The following is a 24,253-nucleotide window of genomic DNA, read 5'->3' as shown; positions in this document are numbered from 1 at the left end:
GGTGAAAGTGCTATCTTGCTTACTCTATCAACCTCAGAAAATAAAATTTATTCAATTCAATCCTTTCGAATTGTGTGTGTAGAAAATCAATGAAGATAAATAGATATATACATAGACAAATACATAAAATGGGTGGATGGATGGATAGATAAATATAATAACTGAGATCACTCAGTCTTCTATCCTTTTGTGATAATGATTTAGTTGAAACAACATCAATATATATTTCATAAAGATACATCAAAAAAAAAAAATTTTTAAACAGAAAAACAATATCTCTTACAGACTTTGTATTCCAGAAACAGTCAACTTTATGAAAATAAATTTCTGAAAAATCATTCTTCTCCTTCTTCTTGCCATTGTTATTATTATCATCACAAGTAGTAGTAGTAGTAGCGGTATCACATAGTGCTTAGATTTTTATCTTTTACCAAAGATGGGCACCATATAAGTTTTACTACTCTTATTATTTCTACCATTATTATTACTGTTATTATTATCACCATCATTTAGCGCTTAGAGTGTGATCTCTGACCAAAAATAGGCACTATATAAGAATCAACAATAATAATAACAATAATAATGATGATGATGATGATGGTAATACAACAGTAATAATTATCATAATAATTTATTATTATTATTATTATTATCATCATAATTATAACAATGATGATGATGATGATAACAACAACAACAACAATTATGATAATGATGATGATGATGATAACAATAATAATAATAATGATAATAATGATGATATTGATAATGATGATAATGATGATAACAATAGTCATAATAATAATGATAATAACGACAATGATAACGATAATAACCCCTCCTGACCGTTTCTCCTCCTCCTCCAGCAGGACCTTGAGGGCCTCGATCTCGGCCTTGAGGGGGATGTTGTGTTCCCGGGCCATGGTCACCTCCCTCATCTTCACCACCAGCAGGTCCTGCACCTCGCGCAGCTTCTGTTCCAGGGAGCGAGCGTTGTCAGCTGCCCTGTTCCGCTCCACTGCCACCGCGTCCTCCAGTGTCTGCTTCTGGTGCTCCAGGTTGGCCACCTGTGGGGAGGAGACACCAGGTCCTTTTTAACAGGATATTTCATCATCCACTTGTGGGGACAAGATGCGAGATTCATTTTAACAGGATATTTCATCATCCACTTGTGGGGACAAGATGCAAGATTCATTTTAACAGGATATTCTATCATCCATCTGTGGGGACGAGACGCAAGGTCCATTTTAACAGGATATTCTATCATCTGCTTGTAGATATGAGACGCAAGGTCCATTATGACAGGATATTCTATCATCTATTTGTGCGGATAAAACACCAGGTCCTTTTTAACAGGATATTTCATCATCTGTCTGTTGGGACGAGACATGAGGTCCATTTTAACAGGATATTTTATTATCCGCCTGTGGGGACAAGACACCAGGTCCATTGTAACAGGATATTTTATTATCAACCTGTTGGGACAAGACACCAGGTCCATTTTAACAGGATATTTTATTATCCGCCTGTGGGGACAAGACACCAGGTACATTTTAACAGGACATTTTATTATCCACCTGTTGGGACAAGACACCAGGTACATTTTAACAGGACATTTTATTATCCACCTGTTGGGACAAGACACCAGGTACATTTTAACAGGACATTTTATTATCAACCTGTTGGGACAAGACACCAGGTACATTTTAACAGGACATTTTATTATCCACCTGTTGGGACAAGACACCAGGTCCACTTTAACAGGACATTTTATTATCAACCTGTTGGGACAAGACACCAGGTCCATTGTAACAGGATATTTTATTATCAACCTGTTGGGACAAGACACCAGGTACATTTTAACAGGACATTTTATTATCAACCTGTTGGGACAAGACAACAGGTCCACTTTAACAGGACATTTTATTATCCACCTGTTGGGACAAGACACCAGGTACATTTTAACAGGACATTTTATTATCAACCTGTTGGGACAAGACACCAGGTACATTTTAACAGGACATTTTATTATCCACCTGTTGGGACAAGACACCAGGTCCACTTTAACAGGACATTTTATTATCCACCTGTTGGTACAAGACACCAGGTCCACTTTAACAGGACATTTTATTATCCACCTGTTGGTACAAGACACCAGGTACATTTTAACTCTTTCATCACCAAGTTTCTGAATGAAAAGCACTCCCCAGTGCTGATTATTTTAGAAACAAGGCTTTCAGTCACAGGCTTCGGTTCATGTCAAAACAACACAGTGGACTTGTTCACTTCAAACTGGGTCAGGAGGCAGAGGTGAGTCATTGGAAACTAGCTTCAGCTGTCAAGCTTTGTTACAATGTGAAAAATGGTCCTGAATACATGACCCCTCGATGTCGACAAAAGTCGCCTATGGCGGTGCACTGTCTGGTTGACTGAGGTCGCTTATGGTGGTGAAAGAGTTAACAGGATATTTTATTAACTACCTGTGGGCATGAAAAGTCCAGAAACAAGATACAAGAATATTTTGCAACGGCAAGGACTACTAGTGCCTTAAACCCCTTTGTATGTATACATATGCAGAATATCAATTACATACATTCAAGATCCAGAAATTCATGTGTGTTCAGTGGGCTATGGAAATATGAATGCACTCAACATATATACCCTCTGTAATGGAGTATAGCTGCCTACACAGCGGGGTGAAAATGATCATACACATAAAAGCCTACTCACAAATATGAGTGAATGCAGAAATGGCAGCTCACCAATGTTGAAGAATTAACTCGAAGATGATGACTCTTTTCTGTAAAATGACTTTTTGAGATTTGAGTCTGCAGCTGGTGAAAATTTCTGGCATAGATTCTGCCAGTTGGTTTTCTGACTTCCACTTGGTGCTTGTCTGTTGGTGTGAGACTAGCATAGGATGTGTGTGGCTGTCTGTTGGTGTGAGACTAGCATAGGATGTGTGTGGCTGTCTGTTGGTATGATGCTGGCATAGGATATGTGTGGCTGTCTGTTGGTGTGAAGCTAGTGAAAGATGTGTGTGGTTGTCTGTCTGTTGGTGTGAAGCTAGCATAGGATGTGTGTGGCTGTCTGTTGGTGTGAGACTAGCATAGGATGTGTGTGGCTGTCTGTCTGTTGGTGTGAGACTAGCATAGGATGTGTGTGTTTGGGTCCCACCTGTCCCTCCAGGCTGCGAATCCTGGCCTTCAGCTCCCCCACACTGCCCCTCAGCTGTGTGCGCTCCGTCACCAGCTCTTCTCTCCCCTTGGCCTCACTGTCCAGCTGGGCTTTCAGGGCCGTCAGCTGTGTGCGCACAACCAACACAGCTTTAATGATGATGATGATGATGATGATGATGTATTGTGCCATCCACCATGACAACTACAACTAGCACCACCATCATCACAACCCACACACTCATAAGAACTAAAGAAGCACACACAGATGCACACATGTAGAAGAATGATTTCCTTCAACTCCTGTCTCCCTCCCCACCCGCCCTCCCCCACTCCCCTCCATCCTTCCCTCCTGTGGGCAAACATACCCCCGATACACACACACACACACACACACACACACACACACACACACACACACACACACACACACACACACATCAGCATCTTCTTTATCAAGGCCAGTGTCATGCAAGCCTTTCAATATGTGATAAATCTTGTCAATGTCTTCCAGTTTCACATAGGTGCTGAATGACACTTTCCATAAGTGACGGACACTGCCCACTTCCTGCCCATTACTGTTGATGCACACAGGTTCCCTTCCTGTTACCAGCACTGCACAATATTGTTGACCATTGCTGGTAATGGGCAATGATTTTGTGCAATACTGATATGTGATATTTCTATTATAGAGTAAGATATATTTTTGAAGAATTGAAGAGATTATGAGTTATTAATTTCTGATTGTTGCTGAATATTATGTTGGTTGATTTGTGATGTTTAATTTATTGCATCATCATCATCATAATAATAATGGATACTTATATAGCACACTATCCAGAAATCTGCTCTAGGTGCTTTACAAAAACGCTTTGTTAACATAAAACATTACATCTATGTTACATACACACACCAAAATGTGACTACACACACACACACACACACACACACACACACACACACACACACACACACACACACACTGCATACATACATTTTAACAATACATGTGTATCTAACAGCTACCCTAACACATATGCACACATAGGCAGGCACAAACTTACATAAACGCACACACACACAATACACATTCATATACATGCATGTAGTTATGTACACATACACATAGTCAAGCACAGCTAACGCAAAGGAAGTGGACCTGTCACAATTGGACTTATTGCTGAGGGAAAAGGTGAGTTTTGAGACGAGATTTAAAAGATGCGAGGGAATCAGAATGACGGAGGTTATCAGGGAGCTTGTTCCACGTCTTTGGCGATTGAAAAGAAAACGATCTGTGTCCATAGGTCTTACTTCTGACGTGAGGTATCCTGAGAAGTCGAGTATCAGAGGAAGAACAGAGCTGGCGAGACGGGGTATAGATATGGAGGAGTTCAGAAAGATACTTGGGGCCAGATCCGTTGACTGCAGAAAAGGTCAGAGTGGATAGCTTATAGTCTATTCCATCAGAAAAGGCAACCAGTGGAGAGACTGATGGAGAGGAGAAACATGGTCAAATTTAGAAGCTCTGCAAATGAGTCTGGCAGCATTATTCTGAATTCATTGGAGTCTGTCTAACAGATATTTGAGAAGGCCGGCCATCATCTTACTTTTTTTTAAATTTATCCTCATTCAATGTGACCCCCTTCACTATGGGCCTGTGACCTTTATCTGAAGATATATATATATATAAATCATCATTTTCATCATCTCTTATAAAAACAAAATTTCAAAAAACCAAAACACAACAAAACAAAAACAAAAATGCAAACAGTTGGCTTACATTTCTATTGTACTGCTCTTCAGACTCTATCTGAAACTTCTTCAGCTCAGCCTCAGCCGAATCCCGCACTTGTTTCAACAATTCTGACACAGAGATATCAGCTTTGCTGAGGTCCCGAATCTTGGCCTCCAGGCTGAGGATTGTGGCGGCAGATGACTCGATGCGCGTGTTGAGCTCTCCCACCCGCTCATTGTTCACCTTGTCGTTGAACTCGTATTTCTGCATCAGCTGCTGGATCTTGTTCTCTGCCTCCTGTCGTGCAACCTGCTCGTGTTCGTACCTGGGGACAGACAAACTGATTTTTGATTGATTGATTAACTGACTGATTGGTTGGTTGGTTGGTTCATTTCTCTGCCTCCTGTCATGCAGTCTGCTCGTGTTCGTACCTGGGGACAGATTTATTGATTTTTGATTGATTGATTAATTGACTGATTGGTTGGTTGGTTCATTGATTGGTGGTTGGTTGGTTGGTTAGTCGACAGACTGACTGAGTGATTGAGTGATAACAATACTTTTGTAGTGCCTATCCTCCATCAGAGACCAAGCTCCAAGCAGTTTACAAACATTGGCTCAACAGGTTGTCTACCTGGGAAAGCCAACTGAGTGCTGACTTCAGGAGCACATCATTTGTTTTGTTTGTTGCATGTGTCATCTAGCCTGGCTTCTGTCTCTCTCACACACACACACACACACACACACACACACACACACACACACACACACACACACACACACAAGATAGATAGACAGAGAGATAGACAGATAGATAGATAGCTAGATATCTCTCTATATATATATCTATATCCATATCTATATATATCTATATCTATATATATATATATATATATATATATATATATATGTAATACAGACTGGTAATGCAGTGACTTACATGATCATGGAAAAAAATCAAACAGATCAGATTATCAAACTGAGAGTTGTGTATGTGTGTGTGTGCTGCCAGTTACAGAGCTGATTTTATAAAGTCATATTCTAAAATCATGAATGATGTCAATATTTGAAAAAAAAAATTTTTTAATTAAAATGAAATTAAACACACACACACACACACACACACACATACACACACACACACACACACACACACACACACACACACACACAAACACCCCATCCCCCACCCACCCACTCCCAACGCCGCATATACACACCTGTGTCTCCATGTCTCCATCTCACGTGTCTGGTTCTCAATGTTCCTCTGCAGCCGGTCCACATCAGCCTGAGGTCTGGTGGACGCTATCCTCAGGTCTTGGATCTCTGCCTCCAGACCAGACACCCTGCTCTGGTAGGCATTAACCTCATCCTGCAGCTTGCTGTTCTTGGCTGTCTCCACATTCAGTCTGTGTTCACACAATGAATGATACGCATATTTAGGTAGTGTCTATCCTTGGTCAGAGACCAAGTTCTGGGCGCTTCACAAACACAGGTCCATTTGCACAACAGGCTAGCAACCTGGGTAGAACCGACCCATGGCTGCCATTGGGCGCTCATCATTCGTTTCCTGTGTCATTCAATCAGGTTTCAGCCACACACACATACACACTCACACATGGAACAGTTTATGTATATGATCGTTTTGATTATTTACCCCACCATGTAGGCAGCCATACTCCGTTTTCAGGGGTGTGCATGCTGAGTATGTTGTTGTTTCCATAACCCACCGAACGCTGACATGGATTACAGGATGTTTAACATGTGTGTTTGATCTTCTGCATGCGCAAACACACGAAGGGGGTTCAGGCACAAGCAAGTCTCCACATATGTTGATCTGGGAGATCAGAAAAATCTCCACTCTTTACCTACCAGGCACCGTTACCGAGATTCAAACCTGGGACTTTCAAGTTGAAAATCCAACACTTTAACCATTCAGCTAATGCACCCGCACAGCAACAACAACAACAAAAGGTAACTTAGTTTTTCTGTATTCTAAATTCAGGGGCCTATTCCAAAGGAAATTTTCATGCCAAGCTGAAACGATTTCACCATCAGAAGACATTGTAACACATTTTCAGTGCTTTTGGACTCTATTTTCCGAGTTATTATTGTACTTAATTTTCACACAGATTCAGTCGCTAGACAAATATGTAGCTATCTTGGCAGGTCCCAAAAACCATCTGCAATGATGCATTTATTCTGTTTATGCCAGTCAGAGAACCACTCTTTCCATTCTGGGACCCCCAAACGATGCAAAAGGAAATTTTCTATCTAAAATTACGTTTAAATAACATACTTACCGTGACCCAACTAGTGCAGACTCCGGCAGGGGTCTGACATTCCTGTCCTGTGCAAACTACTATCCGCCTATGCGGAGCAGACGAAACTACGGCCGATAACCTCCCGGAAGTAGGTAACCTCCCCTTTGTCCCGCTGGTTATCGCCCTCTTTTGACGGCAATATGCCATCACCAGCGCAGCAAGCAGGGAGAACAGGAAGCGGGGAGGACGGGAGGGTCTTAAATTTGGGTCACGGTAAGTATGTTATTTAAACGTAATTTTAGATAGAAAATTTCCTTTTAATTACACATACTTAACCGTGACCCAACTAGTGCAGAATAGCGCGACAAGGTGGAGGGCTCACCTGTTCTACTGTCTGTGTGCTGTGATGGTCTGTTGTGCAGCTACCACAGAAGCGATGGCTCTTGCGCCATCAACCCGCAGGCGTGCGACATCTCTCTGGTAGAAGTCGAAGAGTCATTATCCCTAAGGCGATAGGTGTCCCTCAAGTAGAATTTGACGAAAGTAGAGTGTACTGTGTCGCCTAAGGACATTAGTGCGGGTAAAGAAGACAGAGGTCCACAGCTGTATTGTGGGGGAGGTCTGTGGACCACAGCTGAGCGGATGAGCACGGATGAGCGTCAATGCAAGGAGGTGCGCATGTGGTTTGATCTGATGATTCCACAACGGATTTGTGGGCCGATAGTGGAAGTGGTTTTTGTGTTTGAAGGAAACTGTGGCATGAGACAGAGGTAGGTCACCGTGTTGGGCCTGCCTCAGGCATGACAGCCAGATCTGTGGAGCTCCTCCATGCGAGCTGATAGGCGATGGGCACTCCCCCCCCTCTGCCCCTCCCCCCTTTTTTGACGTTGTCAAAAAATGACAGCACTGGTATGTTGTCTATGCATAGAATGGCAGACATTTAGCAACAAAAGACTTGATGTCCCTGGTGTCTCTGGGACAGGGTTGTGTAATTGCCCAGGTAGGTACCATCACGAAGGGACATACGGAAGGCTTGGTGGCTTCTCTGCCTGAGTGTGGCATGTTGGAGTAACCTGCAGAAAGTTGTCGGCAGTCAATGGCTGGGTTGGATCAGGCTGTGGAAGTGCATTTCATGTGCCCACAGGCCACTGAGTCTCATTCTGTGGTGGAATTCCCAAATGGAAGAGGGCTTCCATGGGGAAAATTTTTGCTGAAGGTTCTTTAGTGAGAAAGGGGACCGGATCCATGACAGGCCTCTGGCTGTGAGTGGTGCGCACTGAGTCTGGGATGGAGCAGGGCGGGGCAGGGAGGTAAGTGGCTCAAGATGTGTTGTACTGGCTATTGACATCAAGGCACTGATCTGACATACGTTTTTAGTATGGCCAACTGCAAGGTGAGAGCTGTATTATCAGTGGTTTCTTAATTGCAAAGGGAAATCATTTGCAGCTTAGTCTTTCATGAATGACTATGTCTCTCAGACTAGAAGTCAAATTGCACTGGGACTTAGTGCTGTAGCCTTAGGCCTAGGTAGCCTTTTTGAACCGTCCCAATGATGAGTCCTAAGGCCCTCTTGATTGAGGGACCGGGGATGCAACTTGGGCAAAACACTCTCTACTATAAATTGTATAATCGAATTCCAGCCCGAATAGACTGGACAGCAGATGCCTCCTCTGCTGTTCTGATGGAGACTGTCGTACACGACTGATTATCATATACTGTTCCTAGAAGGACACCAATCAGCATGGGTAAATCAGGAAACAGCTGCTGTGTGCTTCAGGGACGAAGGTGTTCACCATGCAGATTATGTTGCAATGTAAGGAAGCCGGAAAGAGTTGACGGGGTCTTGTGGTGCAACCGTGTGTCAGAAAGACATGGTGCTTGCTTCCGAAGTGACAACAAAGTCATCCTCTGACAGGCCCTTGACCGAAGGCTGGGGCTCCATGATGGGATAGCCTGCCTAGGCTAGAAACCTCTGGAAGTGTCTCATTGGAAAGACAGTGCTTGAGGAGGAATGGCCATCTGTAACCACAGCAGTGGTTGTGTGTAGAGGCCGAAAGGATCGGGCAGGGGAGACTAAGTGCAGAAAGTGCTTTCAAATGCCAATTGTTTGAGACGTTGATGCTGGATTTGTGTTCAAGCAAGGTGATGGGGTGAACTGATGTGCTTGAATGCGGCATCTGCCGTGCTGGTATGAGTGGGCAGAAAGGTACACCCCTGTGGCTAATGGACGGTTCGTTGTGCTTTGTGGGACGCATCCGTCCTCGTCAATATGCCTTTCTCCCAAATGTAGAGTAAAACAATTATGACCCAGGCCTTCTGCTACTAGAGAGGAGTAGAAGAGATGGGCTGAGGGTGATTGTCTCCTGCCCAGTGGGCAGTTTTTGGGTCTGCTAAAACTTGTAAGGCAGGATAGACACCTCTTCATGGGAAGGCTGGCTAGGATGTAGGGCCTGTGTGGAGCTTTTGTCACAATCACAGTGGTGCAAACCAAGGGTTGTTTTAGGCAAGGGGAGAAAGAAGGGATGCCTTACAAACTTGGAAGGAATGAAAGGCATGTGTGTCCAGAGTGGCACCTCTAAGTTGGACTGCCTCATCCTTCCTTGTGCATCTCCAGCCTTATGGGTGATTGTTGCAGGCAAATGAGTTGGGTTGCCTTGTCCGTCCTTGCACCAAGAGAGGCATTCTTAGCCCTGTGGGTGTGAAGGGGGTGTGTGTGGATCCCAAAGGACCAACCCCTACTGAAATGTGAAGGAGCATACATTCAGGCGTGAATGAGGCTATTATTATTTTATTTTATTTTTGTGAGTGCAGTCGTCCTCCAAAAGCAAGGTAGGGATGAATTTATGACAATGAATACATGTATGTGCCGAGGGAATAAAAACTTCCATCAGCTCAAGTGATGATGTCAGAAGTATGCCAATGACAAGAGATCGAAACACAAGAAATAAGCGGCTGTATAAGCATACATGTAGCGTGCACAGATATACCCAAGTAAGTGGGTAAGTGTGCATAATCATCAATGGAAAGGAATCTGTCCATGCACCTACATATGAGATGTACATACGCATATGAATAAAGTGCCAGTACGTAGAGGCAGAGAGTTCTGGGCATTGTGAACAGAAGGCCGCAAATGCAAGTGTGCCTATATTGCTATGTAGGGAATCTCAATGAATAGATGTCAATGAACAGAGATAGAAATATAATTGTACATGTTAATATGAAAGTCGTCTGAACTTATCCCATAAGCACATACACATGTGTATACCGATGGATAAGTACGCATCTATAAGTGAAAGCAGAATGTGGCTGAATGTAGCAATATATCTCGTATATATGTATATATGTGTGTGTGTATATATATATATATATGTATATATATATACATATATATAGATTTTTTTTTTTTTTTTTTTTTTTTTAATATGTATATATATATATATATTTCGTGATTGTTGCTTGTGATAATAAATCAAATGGATAGAAGGGGAAATATTGTGATGCATTTCCTGTGGCCAATAGCCTGAGAAACAGCAAGAAAAGTGCAGTTGCTATGCAAAGATGTGTAAAGTCCCTGACTGGGCATGAGGACCCAATGAGAAACCGAAAGAAAACATCGTTGGTGGACAGCACGGGGGGCAGGAGTGATGTGCTGTGTCGGCGAAACTAACCACAGCTTCAAGCGCCTAGGTTACAAATGTGGAGTTGCCTCCCTTGGCGCCGAAAATCGTCGAAAAGGAAGGTGTCTTTAGAGCACATATCCCCCTTGTGCGACGTGCCCTCGCTGAACAGGGAGGAGTGTCATGTTGTGTGTGAGAGTCCGTGGTTCGATGCCACCGTAACCGACACAGGTGAAAACGAGCGCAAGGGGAATAATTATAATGTCCCTTTGTGCCGTGGGCATCCCAACCCGAATCGGTCGCCATCGGACGCGAGACGGTCGGGGCATGTAGCATGACGGCGCCGTAATCCAGTGTTATGGGCGTCGTGGACGAGGGGGTGACAAGTCCGTCGGCTTGCCGTGGGATGTGCATCCCCCTGTTGCTGAACGGCGGTCCAATCTCGCGAATAGCTCCTGCGAGAGGACCGACGTTCGGTTGTCAGTTGTGTGTTGACGGATAAAGTGATAGACAAGATCGGCCCGAGCACTGCCGAGAGGCAGGATCGAGTTATTAATACATTTAAGAATTATCTTGATATTCATTGTGAAAACTTAAAAACAAAACTCATTTACATATTTTCTGATTTTTCAGGCACTGCGCACTCAATGTTGAAAAATGCAACAGACATACGTGGGGACTCTCTTTTTCTTCCCCACTTCAAGCGGGTAAAAGGCCTTGTCAGGCTTGCACGCCTTGATATTGATATATGACATGATATAAGAGGTACTCCAACGTGGAAGTGCCAATATCAGTCTGGGAAACAGCAGAGTTAGGCAATGGGGCAGAAGAATCCAACACTGCCAAAGTTCCAATGGGGCGTGCACGTACCTGCTCTGTGGGCGCAAGGCGCCGCACCAGAAGGCAGAGTGGTGCATAATTGCTGCAGCAAGTTTAGCGATGAGTTGCTGATTGTTTAGTTGAGTAGCTTGCTGAGACACCATTAGTGGATGGGAAACAGCAGCACTCGGCGGTGTGGCAAATGGGGTCATCACCGCGAGAAGGCGAGGAGCAGTGCCGGTGCAAGGGAAATAACTGCGGCAGTCACCGACAAGGGTGCCGAAGCAGGGGTTGCCTCCCTTGGATCGGGTGATCCGGACAAGGAGGGGGGTGCACGCGTATGGGCAAGCGTGTCCCCTAGTGGTCCACCTTCCTCCCTACACCAGGGGAGGGCATCCCTACACGCCTCGGTCGCTATTGGATCCGAGACGGTCGAGGCAAGCCGCGTGGGGGGTCGCGTGATCCGATGTCACGGCCGCCACCACGGACGCATCGCACATATGGCCCAGTCTAACGTGCGGATCCAAGACAAGCTGCCTTTTTTTTTTTTTTTTTTTTTTTTTTTTTGTTGTTGTTGTCCCCAAGGGATTGTGGCCATTCCATTGGTGCAACTGTGGGTATGGTAAAGAGATAGAGGAGATCGACTCGTACACTGCCGACTGGCAGGGCCGAGAAAACGCGGATCGCGTCGAGTGAGTTCGCGGATCGATAAAAATGACATGAAAGGTAACACTGACCTGAGTGTGTGACCACAAACCTCTAGAAGTCACCAGAGGAGGTGGCGGAGGTCTGAGGTAAAAATTAAAAAAAATAAAAACATGGTGGCTTGAGTCAACTAGTGTTGGTTTGTGTTCATGATGAGGGTCACTTCATGTCTTTAAGCCTCACTCTTGATCAGAAGGGTAGATTACATGCTGCATGTCATTTCTCTCATGCATACACAGCATCTTTCTTGGGATTCAATGCCATGGCAGCCATGGGTACACTATCTATTTTTCTTCGCAAGTATGAAATATTCTGGACAACAAAATTTAAAAGGGAGATTCATTTTCCAGCAGATTGATACAGAAAACACATATCCTATGCACAACATTGTCAGCGTACTGGTATTTGTGTGCTTTCGTAGCCAGGTTGGCTGCAATCTTCGTTGGGCCAGCTTAGCAGACGACTTTTGTGACTTGCTGAAGGTCAGTGAGGAAGTTGGTAAATCGGTCACAAGTTATCTCACTTTACAAGGAGCCGTATGATTTTTCCATCAATTTGTTAAATCATAAACACATTCTTGTATATGAGATTATAGTTTTTATGTTATTGGACTTAAGAAAGATCATACTTCTCAACTGTAATGATATCGTTTGGCCAGAATGCTTATAACTCTTTTAAATTAATATTTATGTGAATTAATTTTGGTGCGATCTTTGAAATCCACTCAGCTGAAAAATACAAAATACCTTCATTTTCTATAAATCAATATAGTTGTCGTGGAATTTAGGTTGTGCATTAAAATGTAAATGATTAAGCTTTCTTCTCGTGTACCGCTTTCCGTGCACACCTAAGTTATAGGCATGTGATGGTACAAAATGTCTGACAGCATTTCGGCCCCACAAAACTATCTCTTCTTCAAGCCATTGGAATCCATCAGTGCCGTTTGAGCAAAATATGTTTTTACAATAATTAGACAATTTTATAGCGTGTTTTGCAGATATTTGTATTTCTGTTATCAGTCTTATTCATATCATACATGTATAATTGTGTTGTAGTTGGTTTAAACAAAGTATTTCACTGTCGATCACAAGTGCCAAAAGTACCGCCAAGCGGTGCCAACATGGGAGCTGTCCATTGAGTTTTCTCTTAAATTTTGACATAACAAATCTTTACTCTAGGAGCAGATTCTATAGATGATTTTTATATAGTTGGGAATTCAGGATTTTCAGTTACTTAACTGTTACAATTATATTACGTATCGCGACATATTAATTGTTGTAATGTACAGAAATGATATATGAACTCGTTAAAAGCTCGTTCATTCATTGACTCTTTTAGTTTACAGTTTTTAACTACATTATTTTTGTAGAAAATGGTTTAGCTTAAGAAAATGCTCATCTCTTGCAGTTTTGTGTGATATGTAATATGTCTATGTTAGTTCCCCGAGCCGAAAGTCAGACACACTAAATTTGGTCAAACAAACACAAGTTTGGCCCCTCAAGGCTCGCGGAGAGCCGGTTGCATGAGTCACTTCGTGGTGCTAGCTTTGCAGTTCGGTGGAACAGAATATAAGGAGTGAGCGAGTGCCAGACGGAGAAAACTCTCCTGGCCTGGAAGATTGAGAAAATAAAAGAAGAAAACCAGCGCACCGCCTTCCCGAGTCTACCTTGCCTGGCTGCAACTCTCTTCTGCTAACACCTTCTACCTGTCTTCACCTTCACTAACCCCACCTTACCACCCCATCACACATTCATAACAGCATTTATAACGGAGTCTGAGTTAAAAATTCACAAATTCATAACAGCATTTATAACGGACTCTGAGTTAAAAATTCACAAGTGTGCTTTTATACAAATCTTTGGAAAGGATTCTGTACGCATGGAGCAATGAGCTGCTTTTCTAGAGCAGCATAGCAAGATGGTTATTAATAATAGTTACGATAATAATATATAACACTTGTATGGCACAAACTCAAATAGGTGGCTCTGAGTGCTTCCCATAAAACAATACATATAAAATTGCACATAATCATAATAATGGCATACAATTTCATATTACTATAAACATAGTTAAGTAGTTTTCATCTTTCAACAGTAAATTTTTGTAAATACAGCTGTTGACATCCGCACCTGGTATGATTCTGGAAAAAGATGTCCAAGCCCAGCTTTTATAAGAAATACATCAGACATGTGATGTGAAATCTGGTTCAGTTAATATGTTGGTGTTGGTTGTAAAGATACATCTTTCTGCCCAGAATCAAACCAGACTTCACACCTAACCACACAGACTATATAACAACCCAGAAACAGATACTCACCTGTCCTGAAGCTCTGCGCTGCACTGAAGCTGCTTGTTGACTTGAACATGAAGGCTGCTCCTCTCACCACTGCAAATCTCCACTTCTTTCCTGCACACAAGTCACCCACATCCCCTTTACTCCATGATTAAATTCAATACTAAGCACAAAATGGACAATGGCATGATCCCCGAGAATCTGGTTTACAGAGAACTGGTACGGGGAAAACACTCACAGGCAGACCTGTCCGCCACACCCATCGCTGTATCAATCACCAACCAGACCACAATTCCTTAGTCTCCTGAGACTGATGGATACGTTGGCAGATTCAATATCAGATGCAACAGTTTACCCCAGGTAAAACAAAAGGTCTGGAGATCAGGACAAGGATGGTGGAATGTGGGCAAGAAATTAAGGGGTTGTTTGTCTCAGTTTAGTGAAGTTTGTTCCTCTACATATATGAAGACAAATCATAATCATAGGTTTTTATCAATCATACATAAGTGGATGGGTGAGTGGGAAGTTTTATCAATGGGCGAGTGACTGAATGAGTCAGTCTGAGTGGGGGGTCAGGGGGGTGGAGTGGGGGTGGGGGGTGATGGGTAAACAAGACAAGTGTATAGGGAATGGCCATGTAATGGATAGTGAATAATGATGACAAGGAGAATGAATGGAGTGGGGTGGGTAGGTGGCTGGCCAGGTGAGCAAGTGGGTGATTGATATTACACTGCAATAGTAATGAGAGAAACACATAACTGAAAATATGAATATATATTCTTTTTTGATGCATCATCATCTCTCCCCTCCCCCATTCATGTCTCTCTCTACCTCTGCTGTGTGTGTGTGTGTGTGTGTGTGTGTGTATGTGTGTGTGTGTGTGTGTGTGTGTGTGTGTGTGTGTGTGTGTGTGTGTGTGTGTGTGTGTGTGTATGTGTGTGTGTGTGTGTGTGTGTGTGTGTGTGTGTGTGTGTGTGTGTGTGTATGTGTGTGTGTGTGTGTGTGTGTGTGTGTGTGTGTGTGTGTGGTGTGGTGTGGTGTGTGTGGGGGTGGGGGGTTCCTGCTAGTGGTTTATCAAATAATGCATTATTTTGGGATTGTTGTTTTTATTATGTGTACAGTTTGTTGCCCTTCTTGTGTCCAAGTTTTTTTTTGTAATAACTTTTTTTTTCAATTTCAATGCATCTACATGTTGTTTGTTGTTGCTGTTTTGCTGTTTTTATGCCTTAGGGTGGGATGTTAAAAAGCATGTTAGTTGCTTATCTCATTTCCCTGGTTAAATAAAATTTCATTTTGTTTCAGTTCTCTCTCCCTCTCTTTATCTCTCTCTCTCTGAGTCTGTCTGTCTGCTTGTCTCTCTCTTCCCCTCTCTCTCTGTCTCTCTCTCTCTTGCCCTGTCTCTCTCTGTGCAAGTCTGTCTGTCTGTGTGTCTCTCCTCTCTTCTTCTCTCCCTCTCTCCATATCTTGATGACTGACCTCAGTTTGTCCAGCTCCTGTTCATACATGTTCTTCAGGTTGTGGATCTCCACCTCCAGAGTCTTGGTGGACTTGAGCATGGCCGTGGAGTCCACCTGGTGGGACTGCTCGGCCAGCTGACGCACACGCTGCACATAGGCGGCGAAGCGATCATTCAGCTGCTGCAACTCTGCTCGCTCCTGCGTCCGTGACAGGGTCGGCATGCTGATGGGGCTGAAGATGTCCATCGCTGCAACATTGTTCCATCATCAAGTTACTTGTTAGCTTCAGTCAGCAGTGTTGTGTTGTGTTGTGTTGTACTGTAGTGTATTGGATTGGACTGGACTGGACTGGATTGCATTGTATTGCGTTGTGTTGTGTTGTATGTGTTGGGTTTGGCTGCATTCGTTTAGATTAGTTTGGATTATATTGCACTGCATTGCAATGTACTGATTTGTATTGCATTGTACTGTATTCTACTGCACTGCATTGTGCTGATTTGTATTGCATTGTACTGTATTCTACTGAACTGCATTGTGCTGATTTGTATTGCATTGTACTGTATTCTACTTCACTGCATTGTACTGATTTGTATTGCATTGTACTGTATTCTACTGCACTGCATTGTGCTGATTTGTATTGCATTGTACTGTATTCTACTTCACTGCATTGTACTGATTTGTATTGCATTGTACTGTATTCTACTGAACTGCATTGTGCTGATTTGTATTGCATTGTACTGTATTCTACTGAACTGCATTGTGCTGATTTGTATTGCATTGTACTGTATTCTACTGCACTACATTGTGCTGATTTGTATTGCATTGTACTGTATTCTACTTCACTGCATTGTGCTGATTTGTATTGCATTGTACTGATTTGTATTGCATTGTACTGTATTCTACTGCACTGCATTGTGCTAAGCTGCACTGCATTGTGTTGTATGTGTTGGGTTGGGTTGGGTTGGGTTGGGTTGGGTTGCATTGCAGTGGTATGGTATGGTATGGTATGGTATGGTATGGTATGGTATGGTATGGTAGTGTTTGATATGGTATGGTATGGTATGGTATGGTATGGTATGGTATGGTAATGTTTGATATGGTATGGTATGGTATGGTATGGTATGGTAATGTTTGATATGGTATGGTATGGTATGGTATGGTAGTGTTTGATATGGTATGGTATGGTATGGTATGGTATGGTATGGTATGGTATGGTAGTGTTTGATATGGTATGGTATGGTATGGTATGGTATGGTATGGTAATGTTTGATATGGTATGGTATGGTATGGTATGGTATGGTATGGTATGGTATGGTATGGTATGGTATTGTACTGATTTGTATTGCATTGTACTGTATTTGATTGCATTGCATTGTGCTGAGTTGCATTTTGTTGTCTTGTGTGTGTTGTGCTGGTTTGGGATGCACTGGGTTAGGTTGGGCTGCATTGTACTGCATTGCATTGCGGTGCAATGCAGTTCATTGTATTGTATTGCACTGATTTGCATTGTATTGCATTATATTGTATTGTATTATACTGTACTGTATTATAGTGCATTGTAATTCATTGCATTGCATTGTATTGTATTGCAATGCATTGCATGGTATTGTATCACTTTTTGTCACAACAGATTTCTCTGTGTGAAATCCAGGGGTGTTCTCTCCGGGGAGAACATGTCACCATGGTATAGCACCACTCATTTTTTTTTTCCTTGTGTTTGCAAGTGTCATTGTTTTAATATCAAAGTGAACTATTCCAAACTAAAGTGGTCATACCTGAGGTGAGGGTGGCAGCAAAGGTTGTCACACCTGGACCACCTTTCTCCTGTTCTATTGCTCTGTCCGAGCTTTCCAGACAGATCCTGTCTTTGACCAGAAATCTGCAACAAACATTTTTTAATATTCTACGTCTCTTTACAACAACAACAACAACAAAGATGCGAAGTTTTAAAACCACAAATCATTTGAATTGTGAAACCAAACCGTAATCTCTCTCTCTCTCTCTCTCTCTCTCTCTCTCTCTCTCTCTCTTTCTCTGTCTCTCCCCCTCTCTTTCTCTCTAACTGTCTGACCTTCAACTGTCTTTCCATATTCCAAACACCACAATGAAAGATTAATGAAAATGACAATTATGACAGGAAATGTGAGACATGGCAAACAAAGCATAAACACACACACACACACACACACACACACACACACACACACACACACACAAACCAAACACACACATACACACACACATGCATGCACGCATGCATACATGTACACACACACACACACACACACACACACACACACACACACACACACACACACACACACACACACACACAAACACACACTGAGAGAGGCAAAGACAGACACAGAGAAAGAATAATATTGCTGCTAAAAGAAAGGATGATGTGAGCAAAGGTGTAAAAAAAAAAAATTAAAACAAAAAAAAACTTAATAACATTATTTCCCTTACATTACTTTTTCAAATGTCAAATTCAAGGAACTGTGATCAGGTTGTTTAAACAGCCATAGTTTTACAATGGCTCATATCAACATGGCATGAAAGTTTAAATATTCTTTTCAATCAACAACTGTGTGCATGTTCACTCAATTGTTGCCATTACAAGTTGTGCCTTCCATATCTGAATGTCAAGAAACCTTCATTTTCACATGTAGCAGGCAGTGAACAGTAACTAATGTTCATGAAATCACTTTTTAACCAAATTTGTGACACTGGTCACAAACTGACCATATCACAGAGAGAGAGAGAGAGAGAGAGAGAGAGAGAGAGAGAGAGAGAGAGAGAGAGAGAGTATAAATGTGAACAGTTAAAAACACATTTACATTTTTCATTTACAAAATCTGCAGTTCCATCTGCTTCCATTACAAATGTTTTGTTGGACAATCAACTTGTATTTGAAATGATTCAGAGTTTATTTAGGACTATAGAGGCCTCACTGGCACTTTGTTGTAATATTACTGGTTGTCTGCTTAATTTCTTTTCTTTTTTTTTCTTTTCTTTTTTTTTTGTTGTTGTTGTTGTTGTTGCTAACTGAGGAGAGAGGAACAAGGAAAGTAGTGATGATATAGGGCATGGGTGGGGTGGGAAGGTGATGCATTTTCGTCTAAAATCACAACTGTGGATAGACGTTAAACAAAAGAATGAATAAACACACAGAAAAAAATGAGGAATGAAAAGACAGCAACACTATCTCTGCCATGTTTGCTGTAGGGATTAGCTGGAGCCCTAAAAGCAGTTTGAAAGCACTCCAAACAGCTGTGTCCAAGCAATGGCTGTGCGGAACAATGGATCGAGTGGACAGCCCCTGGCAGCGGCAACTTGTCTTGTGGTATCCATAGCTGTTCAGGTTTTGATAAGGGTAGGGTGGAGGTAAAATATGACAGCACATTCTCGAGCTTTGAAAACTGAGATGACCGTATCTAACATCACTGGAATACTAGCAGCTGGCATTCTTTTCTCATGGATCAGAGGGGGTGGGGGAGCATCCGCTATTAAAAACGATTTCCTCAATATTATTTCCTCCCTAGGTGGTAAAAGCGTACATTTACAATGCTGGTTCATTCAACATGCACCCCACTGCACATCAACAGTGAGAACTTCCTGTCGATTAAACTATCAGATTAAACTAATGAACACTGAAAAAAAGAATGGTGAATGAAGCGATCTTGAGTCAGTATTTCGCTAAAACACGCGTTCGACCTTTCTGTGCACAGGTAGCTTACCAAACATGTGTAGTTTCCGACAGCATATAGGATAAATTAGACGTCCTGATAAACAGGGAAAGAGCAGTTAGAGTCCAGGCACTGACCGGCGATATTTGGGGCACCCTCCAGAGGTAAGCTGTGATTTGTTGTTGCGTCTCCAGGAGGATGTCAGTCAGTCTGACCAGCACGCATGCGTATTTAGGTCTCGGCCGGAAACGATTATGGCGGGCTTGCTTGAAATGCGGTCGGGTTGACCTCAGCAGTCTGTTGATATGTCTGTCTCGTCTCTCTCGCCCTTTCTCTGGAGATAGAGGGTTGGAGGCCTTTTTTCTAAGGAGGAATGTTTAATGAGAGAGATTTCCAATACCTGCTTTTTTCCCCCCATCAACAGGATTAACCCTCACCTGCATTCATTAAAGGGTAGAAGGCTAAGAGGGGATTTAATAGAAACATACAAAATGTTAAATTGCTAAAATGAAGTCAATGTGAATAATATTTTTAGAATGTCAGATTATGAGAGTACAAGAAATTCAATGGTGAAAATTTGTAAAGAGCACTGTAATACTAACCCAAGGAAAAATTTATTAGCTAATAGAATTGCACAAATATATGGAATGCACTACCCATCGAAACTAAACTTGCACAAAATACTATTGTGTTCAAAAATCTCCTTGACATGAACATCAATTTAAAAGAAAAATTTACTGACTTTGATGAGTGATTTGCAGTACATGTAAAAGAAAACATATGTATCCCACAAATAAAGGAGACCGATATTGAAGGGGACATAAAGCCGTGAGGCCTAGGCAGTCAAATGCCAGTCCCTGCACTACCACTACTACTACTACCACCCACTCAGAGAAATATGAGTTTGTGTGTGTGAGACGTGTGTGTGCGCACACACTCGCATGAAAGTAACTATGTTGGTGTGTGTGTGCATGTGTGTGGGATAGGGGTATATGCCTATGCTGTGGGTATTGTGGGAGTGACTGATTATAGGAATGTGCGTACATGTATGTATGTGTGTGTGGGGGGGGGGAATGGGGCGGGTTATGTGGGAGATGGGGAATGTGGATGTTTGTGAGGGGGGAGGAGTACATGTGTGCATGCGCATGTGTGCTTGAGTTTATATGTCGGGACTCGCCGTGTGTTTTTATGTGTACTGTAGTGCTGGATCATGCTGGTCAGGCATCCGCTTAGCAGATGTGGTGTAGCGTATACGGACCTGTCCAAATGCAGTGACGCCTCTTTCAGAAACTAAACTGAACTGAACTTGATAATTTTGTCAATCACATTTATAAACATGCATGGTTACATATTAAGCATTCATTATCTCATGAGCCAAGCAAACAAGTTTATCCCTCATTCAAAATCTGTTGATTCCATTGATAAATCATTTCTCTTACGCTTGGGTTGATTGTTTGTTTTTTAAATTATTTTCTTGTGTTATTCTTCTTTTTTTTCAGTTAAAATACAACACGCATACTTGCTGGCAGCAGATCAAACTGACACTCAGAAAATGTACGGGCATAAAGAATAATCATGGTGACTTTTTTGTTTTTTTATTGTTGTCCCTTCAGTCTCACCTATCCACACTCCCCCCCCCCCCCCCCCCCCCCCCCACTCCCTCATCTCCCTGAATCTTGCATTGCCACCTCTCCCAAATGTCTGTGTATATATACCTATCCCCACCACTCATATATTAAGCTCTGTGTGCATATGTGCATTGTGTGTGTGTGTGTGTGTGTGGATCAGGATCAAAGAGTTTGGTGATATTCAAGTCAGGGATAGGTGAATCAGGGATGACACTGTTAAAATGTCTACTTTGGTCTTTATCTTGAATGACCCTGCAAGACCCTGGACTTCATTTGGGTAATTTTGATGTTGATTAATTTCAGGTTTGGGTTACAATGGCTGGGGACGTAATAGAATGGGGACACATTTTGAGGTTGTGGGTTGCTTCAATTGCAGATAACAATGAAAGTAATTCATCATCGTCATGGACTGGCTTGGTGAATGATGATTAAGGAAGGTGGTTGTCTGGCCATATGTGCTGCTGCTGTATGTTTGCTGGTGACTGCCTATTGAGGCCAACATGCCTGAGCACAGCGGCCGTGAGGGAAAGTCTGTCCTTGACTTGGTGCTGCTGTGTCACAGTTCTTCAGCACAGTCAACTCGTGAGCAGCAAGCTCCACTTGCTGGTCTGTCTTTTCTCCTGATTTCATGTTCAAATGCAGCATTTTGACAGTGTTTTTCATAATGTCTACACATTATTCACTGTCTGATAATGCTCTGTCACCAGTCAGTTACAGAGATGGTGGTTTCCATTTATCACCTTGTTACATTTGGAAATGCTTGTAGGTTTCTACCTTTTTATTGCTGTAATCTTGCTTCTTCTTCTTTTTTTATCACCATCGACATAATTACCGTTTATCATTCTTTCATTGCTAACTTGATTACCATTTATGCTGTATTTATGTGTGAGTAGAAGTTTTTCACTTTTGAAATTATAATATTCTTTATGTTTATGTTTTCGTCATCATGATTATTACTGAGATTGCTAGATGTGTTGCACTTATGTGTGCATTTGCATTTATATGTTTGTATGTGTGTGTGTGTGTGTGTGTTTTACATGTGCACATACACTTGTGTGTGTATCTGCATATAATAATAATAATAATAATAATAATAATAATAATAATAATAGTGGTATTTATATAGTGCTGAATCTTGTGCAGAGACAAATCAAAGTGCTTTCGCAACAGTCATTCACACGCATGCATAACTCTAAAACTGTAGAAACTAAAGACAAGGAAGAGGCAGGCAAAGAAGGTTATTTTGGGAAGAGGTGGGTTTTAAGGCCAGACTTGAAAGAGCTGAGTGTGGAGACTTGACGAAGCGAAAGAGGAAGTTCATTCCAATTGCAAGGTCCAGAGACAGAGAAAGAACGGTGGCCAACAGTCGAGTGTTTGAATCTGGGTATGTGTAAACGGAGTGGATCCGAAGCCGATCGTAGTGAGCGAGATGGAGTGTAGAGGTGACGGCAGCCGCAGAGATAGGAAGGGGCAGTTTTGTGAATACATCTTCTTCTTCTTCTTCTGCGTTCACTCGTATGCACACGAGTGGGCTTTTACGTGTATGACCGTTTTTACCCCGCCATGTAGGCTGCCATACTCCGTTTTCGGGGGTGTGCATGCTGGGTATGTTCTTGTTTCCATAACCCACCGAACGCTGACATGGATTACAGGATCTTTAACATGCGTATTTGATGTTCTGCTTGCATATACACACGAAGGGGGTTCAGGCACTAGCAGGTCTGCACATATGTTGACCTGGGAGATCGTAAAAATCTCCACCCTTTACCCACCAGGCGCCGTCACCGTGATTCGAACCCGGGACCCTCAGATTGACAGTCCAACGCTTTAACCACTCGGCTATTGCGCCCGTCTGTGAATACATCTATAACATAGAGTGCTGATCTTGTACTTTATTCGGTGTGAGACAGGGAGCCAGTGGAGATGTTGCAAAATAGGAGTGATGTGCTCAGATCTTTTCTTTCTGAGGACGAGTCGGGCAGTAGAGTTTTGTATGCGCTGAAGGGACTGAATGGATTAAGAGGCAAACCAGACAATAGAGAATTACAGTAGTCAAGGCAACAGAGATTGAGAAACGACAAGTCTAGATGTTGCATCAGTGGACAGATATATCCAGACGGAACTGATGTGCCGCATTTGACAGTAGCAGGACTGACATGTCTGACTGACAAATTTTTGCATGGACAGTGTATTGTCAAGGACAACACCAAGGTTCCTGACTGACCTGGAAAGAGGGATGGATGTACTGCCAAGTTTGATTGTGTCAATTGTGATGGAAGACAGTTTTTGTTTAGTTCATATGATCATTGCTTCAGTTTTGTCCGCGTTCAATTGTAACTTATTTAGAGTCATCCAGTTTTGAATGTCCAGGAAGCAGTTGGATGTTTCTTGCAAGAGCGACAATTTTTCAGGGGTATCACTCTTCTGGAGTTGAGTGTCATCAGCATAAGAATGATGACTGATATTATGGCGGTTGATAATTTCAGCGAGAGGAGCAGTGTACAGAGTGAAGAGCACTGGGCCTAAAACAGATCCTTGTGGGACTCCATGTTCGATTTTAATGGGTTCAGATTGGAAATGATCAACAATGACAGACTCAAATCGATCAGTGAGATAAGATTTGAACCAGTTCAGAACAGTGCCGTTGATACCAAATGTAAAATGAAGACGGGAAAGAAGGATTAAATGGTCTATCATGTCAAAGGCGGCTGACAAGTCGAGACGAGTGAGAAGGGAAATTTTTCCTGAGTCGGACACTATCAGTAGATTATTCAGAATGTGGAGGAGAGTAGTTTCGGTGCTGTGGTCAGAGCGATAGGCAGACTGAAATGGGTGGATGAAATTGTTGAAACAAAGGTGGTTGTTGAGCTGCT

At 42.4% G+C, this 24,253-nt stretch overlaps 1 protein-coding gene across 5 annotated transcripts in view; it reads right to left on the bottom strand.

The window, feature by feature from the left end:
• Window positions 1-19,943, bottom strand: part of LOC143286862 (uncharacterized) — a 70,706-nt gene extending 50,763 nt beyond the window's left edge. For 4 of the 5 annotated variants that reach the window (XM_076594705.1, XM_076594707.1, XM_076594708.1 and 1 more), the window contains exons 1-8: window positions 19,804-19,943; window positions 17,839-17,942; window positions 16,083-16,311; window positions 14,631-14,720; window positions 6,129-6,317; window positions 4,957-5,236; window positions 3,178-3,303; window positions 847-1,067 (exon numbers count right to left, since the gene is read on the bottom strand). In XM_076594705.1, the coding sequence (XP_076450820.1) occupies window positions 847-1,067; window positions 3,178-3,303; window positions 4,957-5,236; window positions 6,129-6,317; window positions 14,631-14,720; window positions 16,083-16,309 (1,133 nt within the window). In that variant the 5' untranslated portion in view covers window positions 16,310-16,311; window positions 17,839-17,942; window positions 19,804-19,943. The remainder of the gene's footprint in view (window positions 1-846; window positions 1,068-3,177; window positions 3,304-4,956; window positions 5,237-6,128; window positions 6,318-14,630; window positions 14,721-16,082; window positions 16,312-17,838; window positions 17,943-19,803) is intronic. The other variant, XM_076594706.1, reaches the window with a different exon arrangement.
• Between the last annotated feature and the right edge of the window lie 4,310 nt (window positions 19,944-24,253).

The sequence above is a fragment of the Babylonia areolata genome, chromosome 10, assembly GCF_041734735.1.
Source record: "Babylonia areolata isolate BAREFJ2019XMU chromosome 10, ASM4173473v1, whole genome shotgun sequence".
Classification (NCBI taxonomy): domain Eukaryota; kingdom Metazoa; phylum Mollusca; class Gastropoda; order Neogastropoda; family Buccinidae; genus Babylonia; species Babylonia areolata.
This window is presented reverse-complemented; position numbering and strand designations above follow the sequence as displayed.